Source organism: Schistocerca serialis, chromosome 5 (genome assembly GCF_023864345.2).
Source record: "Schistocerca serialis cubense isolate TAMUIC-IGC-003099 chromosome 5, iqSchSeri2.2, whole genome shotgun sequence".
NCBI lineage: Eukaryota > Metazoa > Arthropoda > Insecta > Orthoptera > Acrididae > Schistocerca > Schistocerca serialis.
The window spans coordinates 14,172,861-14,191,583 of NC_064642.1; the positions used below are offsets into that span (position 1 = coordinate 14,172,861).

At 38.2% G+C, this 18,723-nt stretch overlaps 1 protein-coding gene across 3 annotated transcripts in view; it reads left to right on the top strand.

Annotated features, from left to right (window-relative positions):
• The window catches only part of LOC126481249 (nuclear pore complex protein Nup155), a 267,575-nt gene that overhangs the window by 24,940 nt on the left and 223,912 nt on the right, over positions 1 to 18,723 (top strand). For all 3 annotated transcript variants that reach the window (XM_050104864.1, XM_050104862.1, XM_050104863.1), the window contains exons 3-5: positions 1,174 to 1,302; positions 1,548 to 1,644; positions 7,023 to 7,186. In XM_050104864.1, coding sequence (XP_049960821.1) covers positions 1,174 to 1,302; positions 1,548 to 1,644; positions 7,023 to 7,186 — 390 coding nt within the window. The remainder of the gene's footprint in view (positions 1 to 1,173; positions 1,303 to 1,547; positions 1,645 to 7,022; positions 7,187 to 18,723) is intronic.

The following is an 18,723-nucleotide window of genomic DNA, read 5'->3' on the forward strand; positions in this document are numbered from 1 at the left end:
AAGGAAAGATCAGGAATGTGATTAAATTTCAAAGTGATAATATTCGCTGATGGCATTGCCAACCTCAGGGAAAATTAAGAATATGGGACTTGCTGGATGGAAGAATACAAAGTATGGACTGACAGTAACTGAAGAAAGACAAAAGTAATTAGGGGTATCAGAAATGACATTAGCGATGAACTTAATGAAACACTTGGTGACCGCGAAGCAGTAGTAGTTCAAGAATTATGCTACCTTGTAAGTAAAATAATACATGATGGACAAAGCAATGTGTACATAAAAAATACCCAGGCAAAGAGGGCATTCATAGCCAAAAGAAGTCTACTAGTATCAAACACACAAAGAAATTTATAAGAGTATACATTAGGAGTACAGCATTGTGTGGTAGTGAATTGTTGGCTGTGGGGAAAAGCCAGAAAAGAAGAGGCAAAGTATCTGAGATGTGATGCTAAAGAAGCATCAGTGAAGAAATGAACATATGGAAAACACTGAGAAGAGACAGGGTAATAGGACATTGTGTAGTAACCTCCATGGTACAAGAGGGAGTTTTGGTTGGAAAAAACTGTAGGGTAAGACACAGATTCGAATATATCCAACAAATAATTTAGGCTGTAGGATTTAAGTGTTACTCTGGAATGAAGAGGCTGACACAGAAGAGAAATTCATGGCAGGCCATATCAACCAGTCAGAGGACATGACTCAGAAATAAAAACCACAAGAGCAACAGCACAGTGTCATGAGTCACTCTTTGAAGGCTACTTTATCTGTTCGCTATGGAATTCTATTTACTGTCTAATGACAAGCCTGTAGTCCTAATATTGTATTTAATTGAAGGGCCTCTACTTAAGAACCGTTTTTTTACTGTATGATTCAAAATGGAAATTTCAGACTTGGTTATTAAGCCTCAGAACCTTAAAAGCTTTCTTCCTTGTCTTGTTCTGTTATGTCTCCTCTAACTCAGTTTGTTAGAGAAGTCTTAAGAATTATCTCATTTCTTGTTGCCATTCCTCCCTCTCAGAGAATAGAGCTTCCTTCCTTCCTTCCTTCCTGATACATATAGTGAAAAGATGCTTCCTTTCACTCTCAATCCCTCTCCCCCGTATATGACTACAACTTTTACTGTGGCTATAAGTTGCTTGGGAGAACCCTTATAATTCAATTTTGTGGTTTCAGGTGGAACGGCAACAGTCAGTGGCTTAACAGAAATGGATTACCCTTCTATAGAAGGACTTTCATCAGTGAAACAAATTAAATCCATTAACAAAGTTCCTTTACCAAGAGAAGTGATGGAGCATTTTGGTCGTATCCTTTTTTTACATTCCTAACAAATCTGTATTATATGCATGCTTTGTGATACAGAGGTCAGTTTTTAAAAGCAAGTCATTCATCTCATTATGCTGTAGTTACATTACTAGGATAAAGGGAAAAACTGTATGTGCATGTTCAGGGTGTATTACATACATGAATGCACATAATTCTACGATTGTAGTATAAATGCTAAGTTCTACAGCTACTAAAAGTTGAATATCTCACTTAACTTTCTCCAGATATGCAGTGCAATTGTATGATGGGATTATTTCCTGAAATTGGCAGAGCTTGGCTTACAATTGATAGTGATATTTATGTGTGGACTTACGAGCATGGGTTAGTACAGTTTTTTTTATTTATATGTATGAAGGTCATTCAATAAGTAATGGAACTCGCCCCTCCCCCCTCTCAAAGCAGGTTAAATTTATTTATAGTTTAAGTACACTGTATGGTTTCCTGATTCTTCAGCTATAAAATACTATTTTTCATCGTAATCTCCATTCAGTTCTATGTCCTTAGGCCAGGTTAATGTTAGTCTGTATGCTGTCATGCTATCACTTCAGTGGTCTGTGTCTCAGTTAAGTTCTTGATCAGGGTGTATACAATCTGGGAAATGTGGGGAAAAACAGGAACTTTTTAGCATTACAGGAAGATAAATTATTTTAATTTTCAGTTAAATTTTTGTAATTTTGACAGGTAAGAAATGATACTCCAATGAAGAATTTTACTTTAGCCAACAACTGCAGAATAGTACTACAGCAGTAAAACATAAAAAAGAGAATAACACTAAAATAAAACTTTAGTTGCAAAGAAAATGTACCATCTAAAACAACAAAACACAGTGCACCTACAAACATCTGCTGACAGCAAAATGTGTCAAAGACAGTGCAATACTTCTCACGGGTCTTGTTCCTATGAGTGTGACAGCACAACTGCTTCCATTTCTAGCAGGTCATGGGAAAATATTGCAAATGGTAAATTCAGAAGCATTACTTTCAAAGTAAATTTCCTTTTATAAATGTTGAGTTATGTTACAAGTGAGAATGTACGGTAATTTCTTAAATTGCAGTGTGTTACTCTCATACACGCGCGCGCACACACACACACACACACACACACACACACACACACACACACAACAGAGTAGTCTTGCCTTACATGCCCTACATTTGCATCAGTGTGTGCTGTAGATGGGTGACCAGCTCTGTGGGATCATCTTGCACTGAATCTTTGCCTTCATGAATCCTTCTGTGCCACTCGAAAACATGACTTCTTGAAAGTGCGTCCCTGCATATATTTGCTCAATCATTTTTATGTAAGTTCAATATCACTGTTAGTTCTGTTGGGTAAGGATCCCACACATGTGAGCAGTATCCTAGGAAATGCCTCACGAGTGATTTGTAAGCTGTATTTCCCTACTTCATACCAATAAAGAGAAGTCTGGTACCTGTTTTGCCCATGATTTAATCTATGTGATCATTCCACTTCATGTTCCAAAGAACTGTTACACCCAGGTATTTGTACGAGTTTGCCGATTCCAACTATTTCGTTGATAAAGTTGTCCTAAGACACTTCAGTGTTGTGAAGTATACAATTTTGCATTTCTGAATAAAGTTGCCAACTCGAACTCTTATCAATATTTGTGCAGTTTCTTTCAGACTGTACATCCACGTAGATAACTGCATCATCTGCTGAAGGTTACGTTACTGTTAATATTTTCCACAAGGTCAGTCATATACAATATGAACAGCTAGAGACCCTACATACATCCCTAGGGTATGCCTAAAGCTAAGCCTGTATCTGGCAGTGACTCTCAATCTGAGATAACTTGATGCATCCTCACTACCAAAAAATTCTCTGTCTAGTCAGGAATTTTGCATGATGCCTCATATGGTCATACTTTTGATAATGTGTAGATGTGGTATGAAGTTAAATGCTTCTTAGAAATTGAGAAATATGTCATCTAATGGGCTGCTTCAATCCCTCACTTTCAGGATGCCACATGATGAAAGTGCTTGTTGGGTGTCACATGATCTGTGTTTTTGAAATCCATGCTGTTTGGCCGGGAGGAGGTCATTCTGTTAGTTATCGCTCGAACACTATGTCATGGCAGTTTTAGATGGGGATTGTTTTGATCTACGGTTTATGAAGTTAGCAGTAGAGATTCGGCATGTCCCACTATTTTTACTGCATTGCCAACCATTACCATGCCTCGTGTATTATCCAGTTTGTTCTGCTTTCTGTTCTGCATTGCTTGTTGCTCGTATTGTATTTTGAAATGAGTGAAGACGCTGCTCGAGGTCAATCACAGCGTTCCACTATACTACTATGACCCCTAAGAGGAAAGGGAGATTCGTAGTACGAAGTGGTGCTTGTAAAATGATACACAATGTGCTAGAGTGTTGCGAGATGGAAAAGGAAATCAGAAAGCTTCTACACCCTATCACAAAGGCCCGTAAGAGAGCTGCCACTTACACCAGCAAAAGTGTAAGAACATTAGATGGAATTAGTAAGTTTGTTACTCGCTTTCAGGCGAATTGCCTGATAATCCGGGAAAGAAAAGGTTTGTTTTAGTTCTAATTTGTACTGTACAAGTGTAAAGCTGTTTATATGCTATGATGCTTCCAACTAGGCAGCTGCTAGTTTGAAAGTGCTTTTTTTTTTACTTTGTTTCACTTAGGAAGAGAGAGAGAGCAGTATTCAAGAAGTCGATGACTTCAGTAAATTAGTTATAAGGAATACAGTCACAGAGTTCTACATACAAGAAAAAGTAGTACCAAGCAGGGAAAAACTTCTTTCATTGCTGCACAAGAAGACAAGTTGGAGATGGGGCAGTACCTCATTAAGAACTTTAATGGAGTCAATGGGATTTGTGTGGAAATCCATAATGAACAAATGGAATATGTTGTAAGAACGTGGTGACATTGTTCTTTGGTGGTCTCATTTCGTAGCACACATGAGGAGCATTAGGGAAGCTGAACAAAATATTTTTTTTATGTTCATGAGTCGTGGATTGATAGCAATGTGACATGCTGCAAATGCTGGGAGAGCCCACAAGATATATTGGGTTTTATAGCATGGGGAAATGGGTCCAGAAGGATGGTAGTGGCAAGTATTGGCTCAGAAGACAGGTTTGTGAAGCAAGCAGAGCTAAAGTTCTTGGCGAAATCGACTCGAGGGGACTACTGGGGCCAAATGAACTCGGACAATTTCGAGAATGGTTTTTCGAGATGGTACTCCCTTATCTTCCAACAGATCGTCATTGTTATGGACAGTGTGTCTTATCAATGTAGGCAGGTGGACAAAACATAATCAATATATTACTTGAGGGTGGCAATAATAGAATGGCTGTGAAGAAGAAAAGTTAAATGCAATGACAGCATGACAAAGGCTGAGCTGTATGCCCTTGTGCAAGCGAATAAACCGAGTGAAAAGACATACATAGTAGATGAACTGGCAAAGAGTGCAGGAGACACTATAGTTCGCCTACTGCCATACAGTTGTGATCTGAAAGCAGTTGAATTTGCATGGGTGAAAATTAAAAAGTTCTTGATGGAGTACGTCGTCTCTGGTGACATGTTTACTGCCTGTCACAAAAAACTAATGGACAATACGTTCAGTTCTGGGAAGGATACTGCAGAAAAGTGCAAGAGGTGGAGCATGACTACAGGAGGTGCGATGGTGTAGTGGAAACAGTGGTTGACGACCTCATTATACGTGTTAATGACTCCAGTGAGGGTTGATTTAATACAGACGCAGCGGAACACGCGAGCTTATCCCACGCGGACACAGCAGATAATGAGTCTTTACATACAAACACAGCTGAGAGTGACTAAAATAATTTGACAAACATGTTTCGTGCAGTATGTAAATGTTGTATATATTGAATTACATTGGTTTTCAATCAGAAAGAGTGTTTGTAATTTATATCATTTCTGATAGTTGTTATGCGCTTTGTAGAGATAAATGTCTTCACTTGTTTGAGCATTCACTGTCACCATACTTCACATCTGCTTTCACTGAAGCACGAAACATGGGTTTGGGCTGGCTGCACTGCGAGAGTGAGGCGAGGCATGTCCCCCCACCCCTCTCTGCTCCCCTCTACAGCCCTAGTGTGAACTGAGCTTTCTTCCAACTACTGGACACAGCTTCTTGTTTGAGGAATCTGATGGATTATGGTTAACAGAGGGGCCAACTCGGCCACAAATTGGGTATAGAATCAGATAGGAATTCCATCGGGCCGTGTGGCCTTGTCCGATTTTAATGATTCCAGTTGTTTCTCATTGCCACTGACACTAATCACTATTTCACACATCTTTTCAGTGGTATGAGAATTAACTTGCGACAATACTCTTGGCTTTTCTTTTTGAACTTTTGAAAATATAATTATGCATTTCTGCTTTTCCATTGCTACCCTCAATTTCAATTCCTGTCTTGTCCATGGGCGACTGAACACTAACTTGGCGCTACTAACAGCCTTTACGTGTGATCAGAATGTCTGTGGGTTTTGTGAAAGATCTTTTGGCAATATTCTGCAATGGAAATCATTGAGGTTTTCTCACATTGCTCTCTTGACTGCCAGGCACGTTTCATTCAGGATCTCCCTGTCTATATCCCTGTGCTTTGTTTTATTCCTATAATGGAGTAGTCTGTTTCTTTAGAAGTTTCTTTATAGTGGCTGTATACCATGAAGAGTCCTTCCCATCATGAACTATTGTAATTGATACATATCTATCCGGTGCATGGTCAGCTGTTTTTTTAAACTTGAACCATAGTGCCTCTACATCCTCTTGCTTTGTTGCAAAAGTTTAAATAATGTTCTATATTAAGAAACAACATTACTGCTGCTTCATCTTGCTGAACACTTAAATCTTTTACTTGTTTTAGATATCCTTTGTACTTAGGTATACATTGTTGCCGTAACTACCTCATGGTCACTGATGCCAGTTTCAATGCAGAGATCTTCAAGGTGATCAGCACTCTGTTTCCATTGGATCTAATACGTTTCAGTCATGGGCAGGGTTTCAAATTATCTGTTATAGGTACTTTTCAATAGAGGCATTTAGTAATATTTCACAGCTGATGGATGGTCAAACTTCCTCCAATGATTACTGTATGATTGGGGTACTTACATACAAGCGAACTGAGGTTTTCTATCTCGGATTTTGGTTTCTTGTGTACTGTGAGAAATATTCCACCACCTCTTCCCATTAACCTAGCATTTCAGTATGCACTTAAATTTTCCCCAAAGATCTCACTCTTGTCAGTTTCAGGTTTTAAGCTCCTCTCTGTACATAGTATTATGTGAGCTTCCCTGATTTTTTTAGGAGCACTTCAAACTCTGGCACTTTGTTCTAAATGCTTCAGCAGTTAACCACTAACATTTTAATACTCTCACCTGTGGGAGGTGTATCCTTTGATCTTACTGTTACTCCTGGTTTTCCTACAGCTATCATTATCTGACTGGGTGGAAAGTCACCTATCTAAAGAATCCTTGTGTGCACTCCCCCCCCCCCCCCCCCCTCCCTTTCCCATGCAGTCAGCGGCTACCTGGGTAGCTTAATTGTATGTGTTGCTCTTTATAGTTTAATAGTTCACTTATTCCTGAATAATATTTAAAGTTGAACTGCATTGGACATCATAGTGAATGTTTGTAGAGAAGGTATTGGCATGACTGTTTCTGTTTTTAATATTATTTTGTACCTTTTTTTTAGGTCAGACTTGGCATACTTTGATGGCCTGGGTGAAACTATAGTGAGCATTGGATTAGTCAAACCCAAACCTGGAGTGTTTCAAACTTTTGTAAGATACCTTTTGATACTTACAACAACTGTTGAAATTGTTGTACTTGGAGTCACATTTACAAGTAACAGAGATGGTAAGTTTACAGTTATTAGTGTACGTTATAGAGCTGTGCGAATGTCTTAATTTAATAACTAAGCTTTACATTATTCCCTGAACACTAAATTATGGGGTGTACAGTTTCCATTCCAGCATATGAAAGCCAGCATAATTAATTAGAAACTGCTTTCACTAGTGAATTCATTTATGTAGGGAGTTATGCATTTACAAAACACCAATGAAATCAAGTAAAAGTGTTCAAAATAAAAAAAAAGTGCAGTAGATGCGTTTTTAATTGATTGATTTCATATAAAGTACAGAGTACATCAGATTAAGAGACACAAAACCAAGTACATTATTTTCATTGAAGTGTGCTGTTGTATAAAATTTACAAAAAGAAAATAAAACTTAATTTATTTAGAGGATTATTTTGACGTGCATCTTTACAAGCAGGGTGTGAATTTGAAGCTTCCACTTCAAACCTTAACTGCAGTCATGGAGCATGCTAGAGGGACAAATATGAAGTCATGAATTACTCCTGGATGTCACTTTTTGCCTTAACTGATGCTCAGTTGACAGCATAGAACATATGTCCCGTTTCTTCCCTTGTTAATACCACCAAAGTAGGATAGTGTGTACTTCCTCTGTACTACCCCTTTCCCTGTAGTCCCATGTTTGAAACAGAGCTTTCTTCCTCAGATTATTCCATATAATTTCTTTTATCTAACCACTTCAACTTTTCATTTCTTTACACACATGTTTTTGTTTCTTGAGTCTCGTACTGATGTCGCGGATGAACGGAAAGACCATCATCTTCATGTAACTCAGTGAATGATTTTGATCAGTAAACTGATACTGTACAATTTACCTCCAATATTAAGATAGCAGAAAATTGTTGATTGGGTTTTCCAGTATAACTAATTTTACACCTTCTGTGAATTATAATACTGTATTTACCCAATTATGAGACAACCTGCTTCTTTTTAAGAGGCTCCTTGTGAAAAATTTTATTTTTCACATATTCTGACTAATCAAATTACAAATGGTTTTATCGACATTATGTGCCTAAAAAATTTGCATTATAGCTATTTTAAACTGAGGCCATTTATTGATTGTCTACATTTAAATACAATATTAAAAAAGAATAGTTTACATAAATTCTAACTGAACTACCTTTTTTTCTCATCATCCTAATAATGCAGCTGTGAAATTTATGTCTTAGTTGTCACAAATATTTTGTTGTTTCTTCTGAATATATTGCAAAATCTGAGGTTGTGATTATGGTGGAACCTGAGAACGCAGCTGTTTTTTGCCACTGGCATAAGGATGAGAATTTTACATCGTTTCTTGCTTCCAAACATTTGTCTCCCCCCTGTTGTGTCATTGGCTGCACAGGACCAGCAGCTGACGCACCACCTTTTGTTCCCGTCATACCTTACACTGAGTATCAGCAACATTGTTTCTAGGAATGTATAGGTATGCCACTCACCCCTAGCTAGATTTCTACAGACTCCTGCAGAAATGTCTACCATTGTTATGTGTTTGCCCAATTTTAAAGTTAATTCAAATGGATTCAGGCAAACTGCAGTTTAAATCTGGCAGATGTTCATAAAAACCCAAAGTATGCGCTATAGGTTCCCATGGTTGGCAGCACAACATAATTTGCTGCCCGCTCGCAACTCCGCTCCCTGCAGTCCTCCTAGTTTTTGGTGAAGTCGGTATCACTGTTCCTTCTCCACCCCTTGCATAATGCTTTGTTTGAGCAGCTGTGAAACAGACTGCAGTATCTTCTAGGGTGTAGGTCCTATGTGTCACCAATAACTAATACATAAATAAAAGATCACAATCAAGATTTGATAAAATTGTCAAACTTTTGCTCGCCCCGTGATCTAGCTACGTCTGTTGGTACTGTTGCCAAGACAAGTCTTGGCGCTGTAATTTATTCTTGTGATAACAATTACTGACAGTTTAATACCATTTATTTCGTTTCTTAGACATATAATTCTGAATTAATTTTCTTTCGTGTTTCGTCTGACTTCTTTCACCATCTTGTTCTAAAGCTGATTAAAAGGTGGTACAGTAACATTTTTACCCGGTATTCTAATGAGTGAAGAACGACCAAATTTATCATTTGCAGCCCACTTGGTAAATCATTACAGTATCTCATAATCAAATAAAATATTCACCTGCATTGAGACTCAAGTAATGTTTTTTGAGGACAACATGTTTGCCTTTGAATGTTAACTTTACTTAAAAAGCACCATGAATGTTTGTATATGGTTTCCATACAAGTTCGAGAAATTTTACAGCAAACTTATTGAAATACAACAGTAATTTGTAAAATGATAGCATTAAATTCTATTTCTTGTGTTTCACAAAATTTTCCAGTTTTAAGCAGAGCAATATATCGTCATCGTTGCTAGTCCATACTTTCTCACATATCCCTTGCTCCTGCAACACAAGAGTCAAATGTTATGTGACTGTTTGAGCAAAGGCAATACCGTATAGAGTGCTTCGGCATATCAGGAAATCTCAAGCCCGTTTGAGCATGAGTTTGCCGTACCTGCCCTTCTCAATTCTTTAAACTAAATCTGCTCGGGACCCAAATAGCCCAAGCTTCATCAGTAAGTGTAAGCTGACCCCTATATCAATCTGTTAATCAATGTAAAAATGTTGACCTTTGTAGCATTAGTTTAATATGTGAATATCAGACAACCCCATAGTTTTTGAATGGCGAATTTGAGAAAAAAACCTTCTCTTATAAGAGAGTAAATAAGACACTCAGAATTTTCCAGCATCAGATGTAGCTATTTCATTCATGTGAGGTTTATAATTTAACTTCAACAGCTTCATTGCAATATTGTTCCTTTGTTAGCAATGCTCGGTGCTTACTTGATAGTCTGTAATGCAGCTCTCATTACATTTATCATAACTTAAATATATAACAAATAATGCCCAGTATTTCAGCAACACCCATACCAAGGAGAAAAACCTGTTACAGTGTGTTCTTACCCAGCATGTGTTTAAATGTGTGACTTCTACCCTCACCCTCTCTGAATACATTCAGATAACTATGTAGTTGCAGTATTTCTATTTCTGTCATACTTCATTGTTCTTTATCACTGATCATTTCTGTTACAATTTACTCGTGGTGACAAATGTATTTTTACACTATTTTTGTCAGAATCCTTATGTTTATCTGTTGCCACAGGTTTTCATGGGGAAACTGTGTTCATCTGTTGCACATATTTTTTATTAAGCTGAACTCCAATTAGCTGCTGAAAATAATGGAACTAACACTATTTAAAAAGGCTGTTTCCGCCCCCTGTGACATTATCACAACTCCCCAACAAATAGTAGACAGATTCAATCATCAGATGTTGTGCTGACTTCACTGGGCAGTTGAATTGATATATATTTTTCACCATTTCTGTGAATTATTCTGTATCCTTTACTTCACAATGAGATTAATACTTCCGGAGAGTGTCTGTCCATACTTGGAGATGTTCTCTTGTTGCATCAACACACAGGAGTCTGCAGTGACTATGGGTGCGAGTATGGTTTGTTTAGGGGTAAGATGACTACATAAATTAAATGTATGGGTCAGAGGCAGCTCTCACAAGGGACCCATCCTGAAATTTTTACGGAGGTAAAATACAGTGAAAGAAATGCACTGCAAATATTTTTTAAAAAAGTATTATTTAAAACTGCTGCAGGGTGTATACGACCCGGGAAATCCGGGAAAAACCCGGGAATTTTTTCATCCGGGAGAAAACTGGGATAAACCCGCGAATTTTTCGGAATTCCGGGAATTTTTCATTGTTTTAGCTTTCAGTTAAATTTTTGTAATTTTGACAGCAGAATTGATTCTCTAACAAAGAATGTTATTGTATCCTGCTACTGGAGAATAATACTGCAGCAATAAAATATAAACTAGAGGAAAAAATAAAAGTTTAGTGGCAAATGAAATGTGCAATTTACAACAACAAAACACCGTGCACGCACAAGCTTCTGCAAATAGCAAACATATGTCAAAGGCCGTAGGGCGCAGACTGTAATTCTCCGTAACAATAAACTGCTTGCTATGAGCATGACATCACAACTCTTCACATTAGGTTCGTTTGACCAATTGCCAGCGGTCTGTTGCGCATGCGCATTTAACTTGCGTATAAGCAGTAGCTTCTCCCGCTACTTGAAGTTTGGCTGTTAGCTGTATCGGTAGTAGCAGCAAGCAGCCATATGCAAACGAGAAAAATTTTTCTCACGCGCCATAGCTGCCAGATCACGCTTGCACAGAGCTGTCTGAGTTGTAGTGGGGAGGGGGTTAACCTTCACGTGACCCGTGTTTACGTTAAGTGATTTCACTGCTTCTCTTCATGTACAGCTCCCACGTCAAATGAAAACAAAACGGATTTCTGTAGCCGAGAGCTATCAAGTGAATTAAAATGCATTCACATAATTACGGAGGGCAAAAATATATTACTAATTTCAGTTTTCTGATTTTATTTTATTTCCAAGTTAGTAGCAGTCAAGCATTAATTGCCTTGCAGAACAGTGAAGTTATTTTTGCAAGTTTGCTAAAGAAATGTGGCTTTATTAATCTTTCTGCTGAGGCAATCATTTTATTTGAAACGAAGTGTTTGATTCTACAGTATTGGCTAGTTCCAACTGTTCGCTGAATTTCAAGTGCACGTTATCATCTGCCATATATGGCATTTTGTCATAATAAGGAACCAAAAATGAGATCGTAGAGTACTGGTGCTCCAAGAAAATTTACATCTCAAAAACCACACTGAAAAGCCTAATATCAGATGGGACCTACTTCTTGTGAATCTGGAAAAGCCAATTTGCACTTCAAGCCGAATTATACATTTTAGTATGGTTTATGAAATTCCGATGCTCTTTAGAGTATCCTCTGACGCCCCGTTTATTTTATGGTGTAATCTAAGCTATCTTAGTGCTTTATACACATGAACATACGGGCTTGCTACACCACTGCAGTTGCACACGCACAATAATACCTGTTTTCTGGCGCTCTCTCGCAACTGGTAAATCGAACCTATTTCTAACAGTCTCCGGATAGTATTGCGAACGGTGGTTAGAAAAGCGTTACTTTCTATGTAATTTTCTTTTTACGCAAGATGAATTATGTTACGTGAGAGAAAGTGGGATGGATATCTAAATCACAGAGCGTTCAAAACTGAACAGTTTGAGGACCAGCCACTTACAAGAATTTCGAACCAAGACATTTATGTCATAATTTTAAATTTACTGGCACGTTTGTGTGATGTATCTTAAAGTATAACACACGCAAAAAAAGATCAATATTACATGTGAAAGTTTAGCTTCTGTTGTAGCGTGTTAATCTTAGAGACTAATATTATATATGAAAGCTTAGCTTTTCATGTAGATATATGGTACTGTGTACATTAATGTAAACAGTTAACTTTTCCTCTTGCATGTTCGCGCTATTTAACCAGTGATCTTGCTATTGGCTGACTATAACACGTGTCCTATGCTCTCGGCTGGCGAGATCTCATGGCTTGAGATATGACTTGCTTACAAAAGGACATCGCAACCTCGGTTTCAACGCTCCGGAAACTAACGCACTGTGTTTGGTGCAACTCGAATTTATACTTTCGTAATACGAAAATATGCAGCGTATATGTTGCTGCAAATCAAAGGTCTTTCCAAAACTTCTCTCCTTTTCTTTATTAAAAGTCTCTCCAAAACTTCTCTGCCCCGTCTTTCTTTCTTTCAGAAAAAGTGTATTTTCGCCCGGGAAAAAGCATGTTTTTTAAACGGGACATCCAGGAGAAATCCGGGAATTTTTTTTTCCTTGTCCCCAGATACACCCTGTGCTGAAGTTGCCCTCTTTTGCCACACAAAGAACTGCTTATATCAGCAGTTTGTACAGTCCTTCGTGCCTAGCATGTGAGGTCGTGACAGGATAGCATAGCGCCACTTTGTACTAATATCCAGAGTGACACAAATGAATTTGAACCACCAAAAAAGTACAATGAAAGTCAAATAACATTATTGTTTTGAATGAGTCAGTTCGTATTGACAGCTAAACTGTTGCATGTCCACCTCTTAGAAAGGTGACTAGCGGACGAAAATAAATAAAGGCAGTGTTGAGTGTTACTTTGCTGGTGACATTCATCAGTCACGACTTTAATTTATTGACGTGAAATGTTCTTACAAATACCACTTTTTATAATTATTGTAGTGCAGTTCCTTTGATAATTATTCAATAATGTATATTTTTGTAACAATGAAGCAGTTCCTTCTTTATTCCCCATGGTTGTCACAGTAAATCATAGTGTCATTTGAATGATGAATACAAATATTTTATGTAGACCAGAGACATTGAGGAAAGAAAACTTAATGCTTTCAGGCTTGTCGCAGTAATTACCAGCTTTATTAAGACAGAATTGCGATGGAGTAAGAAATGGTCCTGGCTGTTGATCTGCTTAGTGTGCTCTATATGGAGCATACTTAAAGCAATTTATAAAATGTGTTAGTGCAGACTGATAATGCATGAATGACTGAAATTTAAGAATACAGTACTGATAAACCTCAAGTGTCATGGAGATATCAGAAATTATATTGTCCAACAGTTGCCTTAGAAATACTTTCCACAGTCAGAAAAATTCCTTATTGAGAGTCACATTGGTTGTTCCAGGTGGAATCTGAGTTATGTCAACAGTCTTTTCATTGTCCTGAAAGACAGAGGTATATTCGTGCTCACACCAAGACTCTAACAAAAGCAATGAATTAATTCCTGCAAATGGTTAGAAACCATTTCAAATGAAATGTTATTTATTCTTTCCTATTTTTCCACATTTGGATAGGTTGACTGTAAGATTTTTACCACTAAACAGTTACTTCGTGAACAGTTGCTGTACTACAGTGCATTCAGCCCTAAGGCCAGAGAATGATCATATCAGACAGCTGTTCTGTCAGTGGCTGTTGCAGAAATGTACTGCAGATCCAAGAAATTCAGGAAAGAGGACATCAACACAGATTCTCAATCAACGTATGGGCAGGCATACTAGGCGATAGATTAATGGGGCCATACTTGGAACCACAGAAGTTAACTGGGATGCATTACATGGACTTTCTAATTAATGCATTGCCTACCTTGCTGGAGGCTGTGCCACTGCAGCAACAAATACAAATGTGGCTCATGCATGATGGCCCACCAGCACACTTTCATCACAGAGTGTGCAAACATCTGGCTTAAAGATTTCAGGACCACTGGATTGGTCCAGGGGGCCCCGTAGAAAGTACATGTTTCTGGGCCCATGTTCATCACTGAGTAACTGTTGTAACCTATATTCTTCTGAATCTGCTTAGTGTATTTCTCTCTTGGTCTCCCTCTACAATTTTTACCCAACCCTTCCTCCAGTGCTAAATTGGTGATCTCTTGATGCCTCAGAATGTGTCGTACCAACTGATCTGTTCTTCTAGTCAGGTTGTGCCATAAATTTCTCTTCTACCCAATTCTATTCAGTACGTCCTCATCAGCTATGTGATCTACCCATCTAATCTTCAGCATTCTGAGACCCAGGACAAGGATGGGGATTAATTTATTGGAAACATGTGGAAGGATGGGTCATCTTGGTGTGTCCTTTATCATTGCCAAACAAATATTTTTATTCAGTAACAAGTCTGTCATAAGGCAACTAACACAAATACTCTTGCCAGATATGTACAAATAGTTAAGGTTTTTAAATTATTATCACAATGCACAAGGACATTTGCATTGTACATAAAATTACAAATGGTACTCGAAGAACATGTCAACTGTGTAATACAGTGGCTGCCTGAATACAAACAGTTAACTGATTAAATAAACCGGTGAGGGCACTCTGTTGGTGTGATTAGCATCACAATTGTGGGCGAAACCCACAACAGGCGTTGAATATAAGTTCAACAAACTTTAAATAAGACATTAAAATGCATACATCTCCACTGATTACTCTGCTGTCATATAGATGAGATGCGGCCAATGTAGTCAAATGCTACCCATGTATAAAAACCCAAGGAAACAGTAGTACTTCACTGGTAAGCCACAAGCCTGTTAAGGGGGAAACCACACTAGGAGGCTGTTTGACATTGATTTTTTGGATGGGAAGAGTTAATTAGAATTTGATCAAATTTCACATCATTTCATTCATATTTCAAACAATTTGTGTGAAAATTTTTTTTTTTTTTGGAATAATTTCAGCCAAAAATAAGTTATGCTGTGATGTCTGCTGAAGGTTGTGAGTATAATTGTACATGCAGGTGGCCATTCAAAATCAAAAAGGTTTCGATTTTACATTAATAATTTATTTTCTAAGAATATGAACCTCAATGCAGGTGGAAAAAGATGAAAATTAAAAATTTTGCAGACGTTAGAACAATTTACTTAGATTTTCACAATTTTTTTCTCTAATTATGCAAAGAAAAATATCCTGAAAAGCATGATATCATCTCACAAGTTGGTTCATATAATTTGTAATTTTATAAAGACTCGTACTATCAATTTTGACTGCATGCAAATGTGAAAAAAATGTCATTTAGAGATAAACACGTTTGAAAAATAAATTCTCGAAAACTAGAAATTCAAGGAAGTTAACTGTGGTGTCACTGCCAGACACCACACTTGCTAGGTGGTAGCTTTAAATCGGCCGCGGTCCATTAGTACATGTCGGACCCGCGTGTCGCCACTTTCTGTGATAGCAGACCGAGCGCCACCACACGGCAGGTCTAGAGAGACGCACTAGCACTCACCCCAGTTGTACGGACGACGTAGCTAGCGATGCACACTGACGAAGCCTCGCTCATTTGCAGAGCAGATAGTTAGAATAGCCTTCAGCTAAGTCAATGGCTACGACCTAGCAAGGCGCCATAGCAATTGATAGTTATCGTATGAAGCATGTCTCAAGAACGATGTACCACAAGGATGGATTAAAGTTAAGTATTCCAGGAGCTACGTACTTTTCTTTATAGCATTCATTACTTATCCTGTTTCAGACCTATCTCTAGCCTGCGTGAGTTAACGCGTGCCTTTCGGCTACTTCCGTGGCGTGGCTGTCTTGCTACGCAACAACATTAACAATAATGTAAAATGCTTACTGATCAATCTGCGCTTCCAGCACCATATAGCAATCCTTCTTCCTTTGTTTTGTGCTTACAGCAGTGCTTTCCGACTTCCCTTAGATTCAAATGAACTACGTCAATTTTGCCGCTAGGTGCGCTGGTTATCCATTTGTTCGTCATAATTGAAGCTTTGTGTGCCTGCTACAATTCCTGCCCCCCTTCGTGACCATCAGAATTGATTAATTTCTTTCACTGAAAAAGCCCACTGCTAAATACGATGCCAATTCAACGACTTTTAGTCTGGAGTGCAAGTGTTTAGGAGCTAATCGCCAAATAATGGAATTAAAACTTCTATTCGCATTTTGTGTGTGGCCACCTAAACATCTCTCTTGTAATTCATCTGTTCATAAATCTCCATATATTGGAAGAATATCCTTCTGTACATCGGGGTGCAATGGAGTATGGTGCAGGTAATGTTCCATTCCAAGGGCTGTTCGTTTCTGCCACTAGCACCAGCTGTTATCTCTCTCTGGGCAGTAATCATGTCGAGGATTTTCATCCTTAGAAACGATATGATAGTATGTCGCCACAATTGATTTTTTCATGTCTTGCGCTCAGTTCTGTGCTCATAAAATCTAAACAAATGTGAATTCCCCCTTGAAAAGACAGTGTTTTCTTGGATAGTTAAGCTAACAATTCATGCAATAAAAATTGGATTTTGTTTACTCTCCTAATGTGGTTTCCCCCTTAAGTACTTAAACTAACAAGACCAAAAGAATGACAATAAACTTCAAACAAACTGTACAGAAGAGCCGCGGAAGCATGTGTGACCCGTCAACACCTAGGCCTCACATGATGACCAGGAAACCGCTGAACCGGATGGAAAACTCCCCCTCCCCAGACCAGCAGAACAGCAACATGTCAACAACTGCCAAACTGCCAATACTAAGCTGTCAAGATAATCCAAACAGCAAACAAATTTAATAGAAATTTACAAACACAGAAATACTTAAATGACCAATTAAAGATTATTTTCAGGGAAACCGACTATTAAAACTTCAGTATTCGTGTGCCCCACTCATAAACATTAAGTCAACCTACCTAGCAATAACAAGAAACAATGTACAAGGTCATTTAAAAAAAATAATTACATAATAATGCAAACAAGATTAAATAAATCATGATATACCTCCACTGGGGTCTCTTATGGACTAATATACACTGTAATTTGGATATGCACCAAAGTCAGGTGACCTGTTAAAGTGTACACTTGTAACCTGAAGGACTCCTCAATGTGGAGTAAGATAGTGTACACACACACACACACACACACACACAAGCGCTTTGTACTGATAAGAGCAGCGCCATACGTCACACTTCATGCAGATAAGTAGCTGCTAACTGGGCGCGGCAGGAAGTAACGCACTGATAATCCAACATGGCGACCGGAAAAGACCCTTTTGCCAGCGGATCGCGCTTAGTTAAAACTATAGCGCGATCCTCCGAGCTCTAGCGGCAGCCAGGCGAACTACGTAGGCTCTGGCGCTGTATGTAGCTGCAGCTGCTAAGTCAACACAGCCATGCATATACACCCACCCACCTCCCCAGGGGTCGGAACCCCTGCAACCCACAGACATATTATAATTAATAAATAATTAATTTAGAGATCTAAAAGATAAGAAATTAAGGTCAAATTAGAGGTAGACTTTAAAAAAAAAAAATTCACGAGATAGATAAGGATGCTTCGCAACTTTATAATGACCAATAAAATAAAAAAAAAACAATTAAAAGCAATTAAAAGGTGAGAAATAAATAAACAAATACTAAACAAAATAGATCAAAAACTCTCCCAGAGAGCATCCCAGAGTGACCCAGAGTGCCCCAGAGAACTAAAACACTAGGAAGAATCGCTTCTCAGCTTTTGGCAAGATCAATGTGTAGAAGTGTATATAAAACTAATAAATAACACACACACACACACACACACACACACACACACACACACACACACACAACCCACATGTGTATACCTTTAGGCTGAACACACTTATCTTTAGTTACAGGCCAAATACAGTAACCCGCCCCAGAAAAGGCCATCAGGCCTACAACAAACAGAAATTACTATCAGTAATATCAAATACTCAATTATTTCAAGTATCAGATTACAGATTGCAAAATACTAGCTTGGTGCTTACAGAAACGTCCAGATTGATGCACACAGCTGAAAAAGTGTCGCTGAAAGGCATAAAGGAACAGGATTCCTGGCCAGCTCACACCATGGCAGAATTAACAGTTCTTAAGTGCAGTACTTACTGAACACTCTTCATACATAATTCTAAATAAAAACCAAAGATGCAAATAGATTCAGGTAGGTGCCAGATGATACTGCCTTCCTGCATAACAAAGTTGTCCAGTAGTATCTTGACGTATTTAGCACACCACAGTTTAGTGATGCACATCATAACCAGGATGCACGCTACAAAA